The sequence below is a fragment of the Argiope bruennichi genome, chromosome X1 (genome assembly GCF_947563725.1).
Source record: "Argiope bruennichi chromosome X1, qqArgBrue1.1, whole genome shotgun sequence".
Lineage (NCBI taxonomy): Eukaryota > Metazoa > Arthropoda > Arachnida > Araneae > Araneidae > Argiope > Argiope bruennichi.
The window spans coordinates 118,712,984-118,728,703 of NC_079162.1; the positions used below are offsets into that span (position 1 = coordinate 118,712,984).

The 15,720-nt window shown below is 26.9% G+C and overlaps 1 protein-coding gene across 1 annotated transcript in view; it reads right to left on the bottom strand.

Annotated features, from left to right (window-relative positions):
• Nucleotides 1-15,634, bottom strand: part of LOC129958450 (striatin-interacting protein 1-like) — a 35,700-nt gene extending 20,066 nt beyond the window's left edge. The window contains exons 1-8 of the mRNA XM_056070944.1: nt 15,403-15,634; nt 8,396-8,468; nt 7,811-7,885; nt 7,460-7,715; nt 5,156-5,331; nt 4,782-4,909; nt 4,489-4,677; nt 3,469-3,834 (exon numbers count right to left, since the gene is read on the bottom strand). Coding sequence (XP_055926919.1) covers nt 3,469-3,834; nt 4,489-4,677; nt 4,782-4,909; nt 5,156-5,331; nt 7,460-7,715; nt 7,811-7,885; nt 8,396-8,402 — 1,197 coding nt within the window. The 5' untranslated portion in view covers nt 8,403-8,468; nt 15,403-15,634. The remainder of the gene's footprint in view (nt 1-3,468; nt 3,835-4,488; nt 4,678-4,781; nt 4,910-5,155; nt 5,332-7,459; nt 7,716-7,810; nt 7,886-8,395; nt 8,469-15,402) is intronic.
• Nucleotides 15,635-15,720: the final 86 nt, after the last annotated feature.

A 15,720-nucleotide genomic window follows, 5' to 3' on the forward strand; every position in this document is an offset into this window, starting at 1 on the left:
TCCTCAATTGCATGCATTGGTTTTTCTTAACCCCTTCGTATACAATGGCGAACTGACTCGCGTATGGAATTATTAATTTTTTTAATCTACAATTAAATGAAAGTATTAAATATTTTAAAACGCAAAAAATCCCCTGAAAACGCATCATTACCTCAAATTATTACCATTATTCTAGGAATTATAATAATAATAATTGTCCCAAATAAGATGTCATCTAATTAGAAAGTTAAATAAATTCTTATATCAAGAGGTTAATGCGTTATTTATAAATATTCTATGAATAACTATTTTAATCATCTTTTTATCAAGACATCTTTATACGAAGTCCATTAAAAATTTAAAAACATCTGAAGTTATACAGCTTTTGCCGCGAATAAGAATTGAAAGAAAAAAATAAAAACGATACGTTCTCCGATTACATAGTCATAATATTGAATACAGAGTCTGCAGAATTCAGTAGTAATTTTTTTAACAAATCCAGTGTATACTTAGATAAACTCATTTAATGTAGATAAAAAGCTACTATACCAGAGATATTTATTTATTGTCGCCAATTGCAGTCGGTAATATCCCTTTAGTGTAATAATTGTAGCCTAATAAATTAGATTGTAAAAAAAAAAATTACTGTTAAATAAACTTAATTTACAATTTACTTACTCCAGTGATTTATAATGAATTAATATAATTTGGCTACAGCAAAGTTACTCTTTATAGCATGCATATGCACGAAAGTGTCAAAAAAAATGTGTGTTTTATGAAATTTAGTTTAACCATTAGCTAGATTTTAGGTTGACAGTTATCATAGTGGAATGAATAAACTTTACCAACTCGTTACCGAGGAAGTAGCAAATAGATGAATAAGATGACGATTAATTTTGAATTTGAATGATGAATTATGGAAAACAACTCTATTGCCTTTTCATGAATAGTATAAAAGCATCAATTTCTCTAATATTTCTACTGGTAGGTAATCTAAATGCGCGATGAAAACGATTTTTTTTTCCTTAATTTATGACAAAATCTTAGTCAAAGGACAAATATTAGTCGGGAAAAATGTGGCGTCTTATTCACTTACCAGCTTATTGATTATTCTGCTAATTATAGAATAAAAATATATCTGAATGAACATTATAACATTTAAATCAGGTGACTGAGAATTTGGACTTAACATCGTCGATATCCATCGCATTGAATTCTTAGTCAATCGATCAAAATTTTTTGACAAAATGCGACATGTATTATTTCTTATTCACATGTCAACTTGTCAGTTATATTGACAAAAGTAGTGCAAATTAAAGGCTTGATGAACGACAAATGAATCAACTGTCTAAAAAAACTGTGGATATAGTCTTCGACATTCATCACATTCAGTTCATAGTCAGCCGCTCAAAAATTGTCGGCAGAATGCGATATATTGTTCACTCGTCGAATATATTGCCAAATCTAGTGCAACTTATAAGCAAAATGAACGATTAAATGAAAAAATCTACAGACTTAACGTCTTCAGTACTCACAGCATTGAGTTCATAGTCGACCGACCAAAAATTGCCAGGAAAATGAGACTATCACCTCATCGATATCTTATTCACTCGTTACCTTATCGATCATATTGCCAAAAGTAATACAAATTATAAATTTAATGAACGACATTTGAATCAGATGTCTGAAAATCTACGAACTTAACGTCTTCGACAGCCACTGTATTTAGTTCTTAATTGGTCTATCAAAAACTGTCCGCAAAATACGACATATTGACCTATTACCCGATCGATTATTTTGCCAAATATAGTCAAAAAACTTTAACCGTTACTTGGATATTTCGAATGTTTACATAATATTAACTTTAAGGTGGTTTTTAAATAATCTTATTCGATAATGTGCAACTCTTTGGAACCATTCTGAAGTGGTGAACACTTTTGCCGACGGGGGAGGGAGCAAGTAGTTGCTGACAGGGGGGAAATAGCCCTCCTTGTCCCCCTGCTGCTTGGGATCTATAGTCTATAGTCTCTATGTCTATTTCGATTTCTCTCAAGAGAATTGTGAATCTATTAAGGATGAACACAAGAGAGATTCCATTAGGACATTGCTGAAAATTGAGAAACGTTTTAAAAGAAAATGGAGCAAGAGAATGATGAAGGATTGTAGTTAACAATTAAGAAAGATGCTTTAAAAATGCAATACAAATCGCAGGATAAGTGAAAGCATCAAACATGAAATTGTAGTAAATGTAGTTATTTATTATCTAATTGGCTTATGTAACCATAGTTTTCAAAAAATCCCTAATAAATGTGTGGAAGGTTTATGCTAATTTCACTTTGTAATGATGAATTCTGTTTTTCATCAATTTCACACCCTCACATTTCATAATTTAAATACTGTAGGTAATAATGCAATGACATGAATATATTATGTCCCCTTAGGGTTATAAAAATGTAAATAACGCCAACTGAATGCATTTAGAAAAATTTCACCAAAATTTGTTGAAGAATGTTATCAATAAACAGATATTTGAAAACATCTATCAATACAGTAAGACAGAGACACAATCTATAAAAATAAAATTCATAAATAGCTTGTACATTATAGAAATCTAAATTACTGAATAGATTTTCTAAAAATTTTATTTGTATATACTATATAGAATTAAGAAGTTTTTAGTGAAGCTTTAGTGATTGTTAAACAGTTAATTTTCTATAAATTAAAAAAAAAAATCCATATAAGAAAAGGACTATTATATTTTATTTATTTGATCATTTTATATATTTGCATTGAATTTGTTACTTCAAACATTTATTTAACCTATGCATTCGGTAAAAATTGTTAACTGAGGAAAAAATAAACTTCTGACAGTTTTTAAAAGTCATTTGAAACAATTTGCAATTTTTCAAGGTGCATAAAAGATTTGAAAATAGTGCAACTGATTTTCTCACTCAATTAAAAATAAAGTTGCCCATAACAAGAGATTCTGTACATTACAATATTTTATACAAAACTATTTCTTTTATATTGCAAGTGTTATATTATTTTTTTTAAAAAGGTTTTTATATGCATGTTGGACATTCCATTAAACACTAACATTAAATTTGTTTTTACTTTTTAGCTTATGATGATTATACTGTGTATATGTCAACATCTGATTTGATATACAATAACTGTAGTCATTGTTATTATGTAAATACTTATTATGTTATAAGCAAGTCAAATTTTGCTCACAAATGCTGAGGAATAAGGAAGGTTTTAATAAAAGATTCATAACTAGAAAGTATTTAATTTTTAATTAATAAAGAATAAAAGCCGAAATTATTTCAATTTTGTGCCAGGCAAGGTATATCAACTAATTTAGAATAAAGTTGGAGTCTGCACAGTATAAAACCAGCATTACTAACAAATTATAGTTTGGAGTACAAACACGGGTAAATTATGATTTATTTTCTTTGAAAAAAATGTGCAACTAAATTTATAATTTACCTGTTTTAAAACTTTAAGTCCTTCATGTATAGGAAGAGGAAGTCCAGCCAAAGATGTCTGGTCATTGTTTAACTGAAATCCAACAAATTTTATTCTTGTATGATCTAAAAAATTCATAATATCTTTCGTTCGAACTTTGGGAACCCATGGAAGTCCTTTATTTGAAGCAGAATTATTTTGATCTGATGCTGATGTTGGCAGTGGTGTTGAAGGTCGTGGAGTTGGAGGTCTATATTCATCCTCTCCAACAGCTTGAGCTTGATGCTCTTCAATATAACGCAGCTCATCATCAGGTCCTGACAAAGAATCTCCATCTAAGTCTTGATATGCTTCATCCATACTATTCTGCTTCACCAAACTTTGTTGCTAAAGGAAAAAGAAAAAAAGAAACCCTATTATTTGTACTTATATTATAAATTTAAAATATTAACAAACAAATAAAATTCATAAACATTTAAAGAAATGATAATTTGAATATATAAATCCTCAGAATATAATTCTGATAATTATTCATACATGTGAATTAATTATTTTTTATTTTTGAAAAAACTGCAGTTAGAAACAGTGGCATTCTTGGTATTAAAACATGGTCAGTGCTCCAATCTAGAATGAAATTAATTCCCAACACTTGACTTACTAGATCATTTTAAAATATTTCAAGATGTAATGATAAATAATAAATTTGTTTTAACTAATTAAAGCAATTTGTAATGAACCTTACTTTAAGTTATGATTCATGGCTTTCTTTAAGTTTGAAATCATCACCACAAAGGGGGAAAAAAAACCCTTTTGAATGCAATAAATATGTATATATCAACTGATTTTCCATTCATAAATTAAACAAAAGTTTTAACTTTTAAATTTATTTATTTAGACATAAATTGTATTTAAAACAAGTAATATTTTTATTATAATAAAAACCTGTAATCCGAAGGTTTGATATACTAATTGATTAACTATTGAAATAAAATTTATTTCAATATAACAGAGAAATATTGTAAATTACAAAAAATTAATTACACGTCTGAATTGTCTGTAGTTCTTTCTTGATTGTTGAGATTCAATCAGATCAGCTGCAGAGGCAGGAGGAGATGCTGCTCTCATAGTTCTTGTAACTTCAATAGTATCATCAGGAACTGGTGGTAAACCGGCTTCAGCACGATATTTTGCTTTTAATCTCCGTAACTCATCTGTTCCACCTAATGAGACCTATAAATCAGAGTTTACTTAGAAATATTGGTTTGAAATGTAATATTCAAATTTATATCTTGTCGTAAATAAAACAATATCATCCATAAATTCACTGAACTCACCAAAATTGTTTTCCACAGCAAGAGTAAAATCTTTTTGATTGGAAAGTGAGGTGCACTACCACTACAGAATCTTGTAACCATTTGAAATAAAACATGAGCTAGAAGATCCTCCCCTAATAAAGGTAAGCCTAAAATAAAATGAATATTTAACTTCATAATAGTGTTAACAACATCAATTCAAGAAGAATTATAGTTTCATTCTCCAGAAAATTAAGAAAATAATTTTTAAAGCTTTTACAAAACCCTCACAATTAACTATTTATAGCAACTTATTTAATAATGAAACTGTAACAATTACAAACTCTCTAAATGAAATATATGTATAAAAAAAAAGAAAAATCTGGGTTAATATAATAAATGAAATCCAAACAAACCTATTTCTTTCTGAAAAGTTTCTCTGCATTTTTTCATCTCATCTGTATCTGATTCCACTTCAACACGCATGACTTCAACAAAAGTGTACAAAACATTCAAAATGATGCGAATATCAGTACTATCTCCTAAAGATACAGCCGGTTTTCTTAATGCAGATGTTGCAGCACTACTATTTCTAAAAATAAATATTAACATTTAAAGTACACAGTAAAAAAATGAACATTTATAACAGTTTCGTAATTCTTTGTTTAACAGAAAATGTTACAACCAATATTGAAATGCAAATTATTCATAATAAAAATAATAAATCTGTTCAGTAAACTGTTTAATATGAAAATAATAACAGCTAATCATTATATTACTTAACGTATCACTAATAAATGATATAAACATTTTGATATATAAAATTCTGAAGTATTTAACAGACAATGCAGACATGATACAGGTTTCCAACAAAAAAGGCCGAACTTTATAAAATAATGAATTGTGCCAAAATGAACAACAAAAAGAAAAATAAGTATGATTAATTGAGCAATAAAGTAATACAAAATAATTCATACAAAAAGTGCTTGAGATATTAAAAATATTGTAAAATTATTTCTTAAAAGAAAATTAACAGATCTCAAGAACACTAAAATTTGAATCCGAAAATGCTGAATTCCATGGAAATGTATTATATCTGACAACGTAATATTATTAAAAATGTTTTTCTTTTGGCAAAAAACTGCATATTTTAGAAGTCATATGTGTAATGTATTTTGGTTTAGTTTTTAATTAAATTTAGTTACATAAATGTTTTATTTTGAAATAGACCTCCTAATTCTGAACCATGATCAAATAATAACACTGGCACCTGTATCAACATCTTTCACCTAAATTTCCATGTCACACTAACAGTAAAACAATAGACTCCTGACATCAGATTTAGGGTGCATCAGGCCCATATACACAACAAATCTTTTGTGAAATTGGATTTTAAATCTTGTCTTCCACCAAAACTGAGACATTGTTACCTAACCAATGTCTCTCATTAGACATTATATTTTCATGCAAGAGAAATTCATAACCCATCTTGCTTAGTTATTTCTACATCACACAATTCCAAAAATAAATATTAATAATATAATTTAAAGAATAATGGTACATCACTGAAGGAACTTAAACTATAAAACCAAGACATTTTAATTAGAATTTTTTGGCTACCATTTCCCAGTTACTTATTTCATAAGTTCATTTTTTACATTGTAACAACAAATGTTAAGTCTGGAAATTATGCATCTTTAACTACCAAAATATGTAATTGAGATTAACACATGGTGCTAATAAAAACAGTAAGCTTCATAATGAACTTGAACCCAATTTCCATTTCTTAAAACAATAAGTTATCATTTGATTTTGGCTCTATTAATTTATTTAATGCATTAAAATTGTTAAAAGCAAATAAGGTATTTTAAAAAAATGTTGCAAAAATGACTTTTTTAAATTCGAAATTTCATAAACAGTAAATCTTGCTTTATAAAAAATCAATCTAATTTCTTGTATTGAATGGTACTCCAGAGTGAAATAGAACCAAACATGTTTATCATTAGCTATTCAAAATGCCTTCATATATAAAACATATCAGGTTTTGATATTAGATATTTATTTTCACATAATTTGAAACTTCTGAATTTTTAAGTCATGAATTTCATTCAAACATTCAAAAGCAATTTCATAAGTTTTAGAAAGTATTTGGTTAAGAAATAAAAACTAAATAAAACAGATATCTTTGGGGTTTTTTCAGTCACTCTGATTGAAAAGAGAGACTGAAATTTTACCAATATAAAAAGAAAAAACAAACCCTAGGAAATTAGCTATGGTTTGAAAATTGCCTTCATTAAAATCATTTTTTCATACAAATGTGAAATGCATGTTAATTAAAATAAAGGGAAAAAAGGTTTGCAAATTTACTACACAACAAATATTCATACAATCCCAATATATATTTGATGCACAATTAATCTTAGTAATATTTAATTCCAATTTATAAATTGCATTTACCGTCAATAGCTGCAAATGACTGTTACAATGGTGAAAAGCGGTAAACAATCACTCTAGACACAGCTCAAAAACTGAAGAAAAATTTCATAGTAATCACCAATAATTCATTGTTCTATATCTAAATAACCTCATATTCAGAATTAAATTTATCTTTTTATCTCTATCTTATAAAATTATCGTTAAAAACAATCCATTGAAGCTAAAAAACGAACTTATTAATTTTTACATTTACATGAAAGCAAATAATAAAAAGTATATCATACTCAATTTCCATATTTAAAAGTTGTACAAAAGTATGGAAAAAACCATAATTGTACAAAAGAAAAACATTTGCTCGTGCCAGTTCAGCTTGTGTCTCTAAGACAAGGCAATCACCAAAAACTCCTTGAACTAAATACAAAACTGCTCTAGCTGCTTGCATTCTAGTAGATCGTTGAGACATTTCTATAGAGTCAAGAAGACGTAGAATTGCCTTTTCTTTCTGTTTGTCATTCATAGATGTCCATCGAATAGGTAAACCTTCAAAATATTATTTTTTAATATTGTTATTAGCAATATTCAATAAAAAATATCTTGAATAAAAATGAAATAGCTATGTAAATGAATATATTTACCATATTCTTCCATTAAGTCTTCAAATGCTTTTTTGTGAATAAAAAAATCAGCCTCCTCTGTATAGCTATATAATTCTATTTTTTAAAAAAAATGCATATTTAAAAATGAGCGCAATATAAAAATAATGCAAAAATTAAATATACATGAGTATCAAGAACAAAATATTTTGGAAATAATTCTTCTCATTAAAACAATCAATTTACCATTGAAATTAAAAGATGCGCAGAAGAATTCCTAATAAAATAAATACTTGCAACCTTAATGATTCTGGAAGGTGAGTAACCACTTGGTACTCTCATAATTTTGCAATCGTACAAAAAATATACATAATCAAAGTGAATAAAGATATTAAAAACTGCATAATAATAAAAAAGAACATTCTTTTCTAATATCTTAAGATTCAATGAGACAAAGTAAATCACGATAACAGTCTTTTCAAATTATTTAACAAAGTTCGTTAATTAAAAGAAATTATTTATCTAGAAGTCTTTAAAATAATTCAACATTACATATTAAACTTTATAAAGTCTAATACTGTAGAAAATGTATTAGCATTTTTTTAAAAATTGAATAATGATCATTACCTGCCATTTCATTAACATGTTCATCGGCATCATTATACACAAAATCAAGGTCTGAAGATTCAGAAGAAAGGTTCTATAGAGATAAAATATGCAGTAAATAATAATACAGATCTGTTAAAAATACTTTCAAAAAATTATTTTAATTCTGAAAGTTGTTTTTATATGATTTTAAATGGTGATTCCAAAAATGAAATCCATTTCTTTTTCCTATCACTTTATGCTTTTTCACAAAATGATTACATTTTCATATGGGATAAAATTCAAATTAGGATATTCTAATATTTTTATTACCTCATAAATGTATACTTAGCAAGTATGCTCAAGTTATCTTGCAATTCAAATGATATATGAATTAATGAAAAAAGTTATTATTCCTTATTGCAGTGGCTTCTCTCCCCCCTCCCTTTCTTTTTGTTTTTCTTCTGGAGAACTTGATAGCAGAGACAGCTTGTCAACTTGAAATCCAGTAGTGCTTCAAAAAATATTTCTCAAGATTTGAAATACATTATCTATCAAAACCAAAGGGAATCTTCTATCTTCAACTCTTTTGAATGCTAACAAAATCTGACATGTTTTGTATTTAGCTTTATATAGTGAAGATAATAACTATGCATTTTGTAACTTTCCTTATGGTCTAATAAGTTCTAAATTTTATGATTTTAATGTCAGGAATACACATCAAAATTCATTTATCATACTTACTGTGTTTTGGAGTTACCATGTTCTTATATGTATGGACAGTCATTCCAATAAATGGATATGATAAGGAATTTCAGATACATCTTTAATTCTTGGAAAAATAAACCCATATTCTAAAATTCCTTCACCTAGCTTGCTGCAATTATGAGTCATCACATTCAAATGGGAAAGCATATTTAGATTGGTTGACAGTCAATCCTTCAACAGATTTAGTCCAAAATTTGATACAAATCTAGAAGTATCAATTTTTTTTTCTAGTAATAAAACCAAAAGCTGAATTTTGTCTATTTAATTTGATCTGCATTTTTGAGTTATCAAACTCATACACACACTCAGACATATAGATAGAATTTCTTATAAAATTTTTTTAGTCAAAATTCACTGGAAATTATAAATTTGATTTAAAGACTACATATTAAATTTCGTTTGTCGACCATGCAGCATTTTTAAACTATCAAATTTATATATATTATTTACTTAAGAAAGTTAACAAAATAAGCAAATTCATACAAATTTTGAAGTTTAATTTTTTTAATGATTCCAACTCTCTTTTATTCACAAAAAAGCAAAAGTTGCCAGTACTTTTATTAAAAAAAAAATTCTTAAACTAATTACAACCTGGCAGAAATTTTTTCCTTTCTTTGCATTTTAATGGAACTAAATAAGCAGCATATTAGGTTTTTTTTAAAGGTACTCAAATTAGAAATTATATCTAAGTGATTGACAAAAGTCTAGTCTAAATGAACGACACACATCAACAAAATGATATCCTATGAGTACATAAATTGCTATTCCTATTCTTGATTAATATGTATCACCTCCAAAATATGCTTATTTCCCTCAGTTGTAATATGTGAATGATTGATTAAAGAAAAACAGTTTAATACTGAACATACCAACCTCAAAACATTTCCTTCACAGGAATATGAAAGTGAAATTACAAGTTAAGTTAAGACAAGTTAAGAGAAACAAGGTTGGTAGAAAGAAAAGAAGATAAGAGCACCTATGTTAGGCTGTTCTCAGTGCAGCTCTCAGAAGACTGTTTCTTCTCAAATTTTCCCTCAGTTTAACAGTGTTTCATGAACACAGATACAATTATTTTATGCTGGAAGCCTGATAGAAGCTAATAATATGGTTTTAATTTCAATATTTTTTTTTCGATGCAATGTTTCCAAAAGTGATGGAAAATTTTCTTGTTTTAACTGCAAATACATAATGAATAGTCTAAACTGCAGTCGTTAAAATAATGTATTATTAAGAAGAAAACATCAATAAACATCACAAAATAAGCTTATATATAGTTTTGAAATACTCTATATATAGTTTTTTTACTCTAATGGACGAGCTGCCACTGGTTAACAGGCACAATCGCTTTTCAATATGCAGCAACATTTGGTAATCATACTGCTATTCCATATTTTTCTGATATTTCTTAGATCTCTTCAATTACCAATATGGGTGAAATCTTTCACCTTGTTGCATGCTAAGTTTTTAGAACAATAGTCCACGAGCAAATGGAGAAAATTAGCATTTATGCTTATATTACACCCTAATGTCTTCATTTGCTGACATTTCTTCTATGAAAGATCAGTAATTTGAATCTCTTTGATTTCCAGGAAAGCTTACCATTATTAGTTTGAAAGACTTCTAGTCTTTTCTAGTGTGTTTTTTTTTTTCCATCCATTTTGAACTCAAAATTTTCATTCTTCTTTTTCTGATGTCAGTTTCTGTAAATACCTCCTTCTTCAGATTTGTTTAAGATAAAATGTGATCTATTCACAAAAGTACTTGAAACATTTTTTTTTTTTTTGTTAATACTTTAAGAAATTATTTTACAAAGTCTAATTTTATATGAAGTAGTAGAGATAAAACTTTTTACGGATTAATCAAAATTTTTTTTAATACTTTTAGTACCATATTTTAATTTTTTCCTCTCTACTATTCCACAATTTCAAATCAAAATAAAAAAAATAAAATAAAATAAACAACTTTTTTTCACAAAATTTTAAATGCATGGTTTAGTTAACATAATAACCAGTAATTTAGGTAATGCTCTAGAAGCCATTTCTGTCAACTGCAAGACAAACTAAAAGTAAAAAGCACTTCCACTGAAAGTTTGAAAGGTCCTATTTCAAATTAGTCTCAACCAAAATTTGTAAAACTGTGTGGAGGATTGCATATTGAGATGGAAATTTGTTTCATGGGGGGGGGATAACATATGTTAGCCCAGAAATCATGAAATGACACATTTAGCCAAAGTCTGATCATTTATATGAACTTTAAATACTTTTACAATGTGTATGAATAGAAAATACTAGTACAATTAGTAGTATTTTTGAAACTTTTACACTTTGAACAATTTCTACAATTTTTATTAGAACAAAACAGATTGCAACAAACATTGAAGCAGAAGAAAGTTATAGCACAACATGTTTCACATGATGTTCTTCATTTTCAGATACAATACAAAAGTGCAAGATGGTATGTTCTACAACTGTTCAACATGTGTACACACAAATATTGACTACATGGTATGAAGCGCTGTTTTTCAGGTCAGGTAAAGCTCTTGGATTGCCACAATTTATCAGACATTTCAAATACTCCTGAAACAAATTTTTATTCCTTCAACAGTCCTCCACACAATTTTGAGAATTTTGAATGACTAGTTTTGCCTATAGGCAATACAGCAATAACCTAAGGACAGGGGATTAGGAAAAATGGCAGAAAAAAGAACAATGAACGGAAGGCAAATCTACATCAACAGGGTAGTGAATAATTTCAACTTGGTTTCTTTAGGTTTATTCCTGTGTCTAACAAACAATTTAATGGTTTAAGGAAAAATCCTGAATAAATAATAGTTTATTCATTCTTGCATAGAATTTATATAGATCAAAGTCTTATTTCAAATATATAAATATAATTAAAATGTGATAAAAATATCACACATATAAAATTCAAACAAATCAGGCTTGTGACGTGTTAAAACTGCCAGTTGGATTTTTTCGAAATCAGTTTTTTAGTAATTAACAACAACAAAAAATCTTTATTATAAACACTAATTATTTTTCAGACATTTTTTTTCATTACAGACCTGAGTTATTAATATCTAAAAGAGAAAAAAATTCAATAATATTTCTCACATTTTTAATTTTTGAAACATCAAGGGGTTGTCAAAGCAAATATTTTAGAATGATTAAACTTATTGAAGACTTGAATATAAAGAATAAAAAATAAAAATAAAATTTATCATATAAATAATTAAAACATATAAAACAGATTTATATACAAACTAAAAAACATATTTAAGAAAAAGAATACAGATTTTTTAAAATGAATAATACTGAAAAATGAAAGTTTTAAAATGATCTAATCAAAAATCAGTGTTTTTAATATTACATCAGACTCTATACTGGCTATATTTTAATTAAACATTGGGCAAAAATGTCATTTTCTCCAGGTCAATGATAACTATCAACCAGGAAAAAGTACATTAAAAAGTTATCTTATGATAAATTATATAATTGTTAAGATCTATATAGATGAAGAAGGGTGTGTTTTAAGCAGAATACATCTGATGAATGTACTGTACCAGAAAAAACATCTTCTAAGAGTTTACATTTAATCTGCCAAATGAAAATATTTCAACACAAATTCTTATAATTATTTTAAAGTAATTAAATCCAGTCTGAATAAATTATATTCTAACAGCTTTTTCTTTCTTCCTGACCTGAATTTCATTTTCAATGTATGGCATTTAAATAGCTCAATGATTTTCCCCCCAGAAATGGGTTTTTGGACTAAGCAATTGATTGGCACCACTGGATTTGGGGGAGAGATGTAGGTGAGACAAAAATTTTTAATTAGCTTGATTACCAAATAAATAAATTTGTAAAAAAATACAAATTATAAAACATAAGTGTAATATTAACAGTATCAACTGTAATAGGTTAGTCTCCTATTTCATTACTAAATTATTACAGTGATAAAGGAAAACATATATACTTTCAAATAACAAAGCTATCAAATTGACCTAAAAATAGATCACTAAAATTTTGAATTGAAATGTGAAAAAAAATTCGACAGTTTATTAAATTTCAGGCCTCATGATGTTCACTGCTTAAGGCTGCAAAACACCTAAATCTGCTAATGGTCTTCAGAGCACAGAATGATGGTACACCACATGAAGAAATTTGGATATAATGAAAATCTATTAATTTGAATTAATGATATAGGCTTTTTAAAATGCACGCAGATAATTAATAAATAATATCTCCATCTAATAAATTAAGCTAGTATGCCAAAAAGCTAGATTTCATATTATTATATGAATAATAACAGATAATTTGTACAACAACAAAAAAATGTATGATGAATGTGTAACTGAATTATATATGTTTCAAAATTTATAATAATTTAATGAATTAAATCAGCAAGAATGTTCTTCTATTAGCTTTCAGTCTCTTTGCATTTAACTTCTTTTATAATTTTTATGCAAAAATCATGCATTAAAACTTATGAATTTAGATAGTTACATTTCCAAGTTATTGCATTTGTATACATATGAATAAACTGACTGATAAATAGTTAAAATTTTGGCAGATTTGGTTGATACAAATCTATATTTTTGTGATACAAAAATACACTAGATATCATACACCTATCTCATTGTATGTTTATATGGTTATGTTATCATGCATATAATCCAAGAAACGGATAGACTTCTTGATGATGAATTTTGCCCAAAGAATTTTTAAATGCTAAGTATTTAAAAATACTTAATAAAATTTTGATATAAAGACTATGTAACAAACTTTATTGAGATACATGATTTCAAATATATACTTTTTAAAATAAAGAAAGTAATAAGAAGAACATGAATAAATATTTTTATTATTAAAATACTATCTCTTTATAGTGAAAAAAAGTAAAAGTATATATAATTTTTAAATTAAATAATTAGATCATCTACAGCTATCTATGTTTCAAAAGTATTTGTAAAAACTTTTAATTAAAAAAATTAGTATAATTTTTCCTAATATATGAAGCATTCTTGAATTTCAATAAAAAAAATGTTAGTAGGTGAAACTTTACTGGGTACTTACAAAAATAAAGGGTTGAAAAAAAGTTTCATAACTTTCTTAAGTTTAGAAACTGTTAAAAGGGTGATTTAAAATATTTAGCAATCAATGAAAAATACAGTTCTGTAGTTAAAACTGAACAAAGCCTAATACAGAAAATATCTATACAAAAAACACTAATGTATGTGGCAAAGAAATCACTCTTATCATTTATTATTGAATGACAACAATAAAATGTAAACAAATCTTCAAATTGCTAAATGAACATTTTTATAACTTCACTTAATTCAACACTTTATAAATTAATGAAGCTGTAGAATGTTACTACAATTGTTCTGGAAAAGATTCCCCATATTATCAAAAGTTTCATTCAATTAGAGGAAAGAAAAAGTAATAAAATCAAGAAATAGACATCAAGCAGAAAGATTAATGAGCGGGAAAACAGGTTTAACCATTGGCTAATTATTATGACTTGCCTATGGATATTGATAATCAGATCTTCAAAATTATTATCTCAAAAAAAACGGTTTTCGCATTATTTTAAAACTAAGAACATTATCTTTTTAATAATATCCATTTCATTCCCATTCAATTTTTTCTTTAATTTAATTTGACACTTAAACTGTAAAGATATTCTCAAAGTTAATAGGAAATTCAAATTCAACTATCGAAATATTTAATTGCACACATTTTCTAACATCAAAGTTCAAATTTAAAAAAAAATTGCTTCATTTAAACAATAACTTCGAAGTAGGATTTGCACTTTCACTTTTATTTTACATTACACATACTTTTCAATTTGCATGTGCAGTAATTTGAGTAGATTGATACAATTAAAGTTTTTAAATCTTATCAAATATCAAGGTACATTTTTTAATACATTCCATATTTGTAAATTAACTGTCTAAAAATAATAAAATGGACGAAGAAACTGGTCCCACAAGCGAGTAGTTTATATTAAATCACTATCATATACATATTTTTAGCCAAAGGAACACTACACTGTAAATAATCAGTTATTTTAAATTCATGATATGAAGTATGTTAATGGGTTTAAAGTCTAGGATAAACTAAGAAAAGGGGAGACGATAGTTTAGGTCAGTATTATCGGAATTCAATTCAACAAAAGCAAGTGAAACGGTAAAATTTTTCTTGCCGATGCATGTAAAAATATTTTATTACAAGAGGAATGTTACAAGATCATTGTTAATACTACAAACAATATCATACCCCCACTATTCTCGAAGGCTGGTAAGGCCCCGGATAAGTCACGAATTTATCGTTGTCCGCCAGGATTACTGTTTAATCTGAAATCCAACAAGAAATGTTCAAGTACAAAATAGACGAGAATTAATTCTTATTACTCCATTGATATTTATAATTATGTTCACTAATGTCTGATATATCTCGAAAGTAAAGTAAATTTCCGTTCACTATGTTAGTAAACAGAACTATAGTCCTAGTTTTCATTACAATTACAGTTAAATAGGGAATATTTTAACTTCTAAATAAATAAACGGGCGTATAGTGGTTCATTTTCAGCATTAT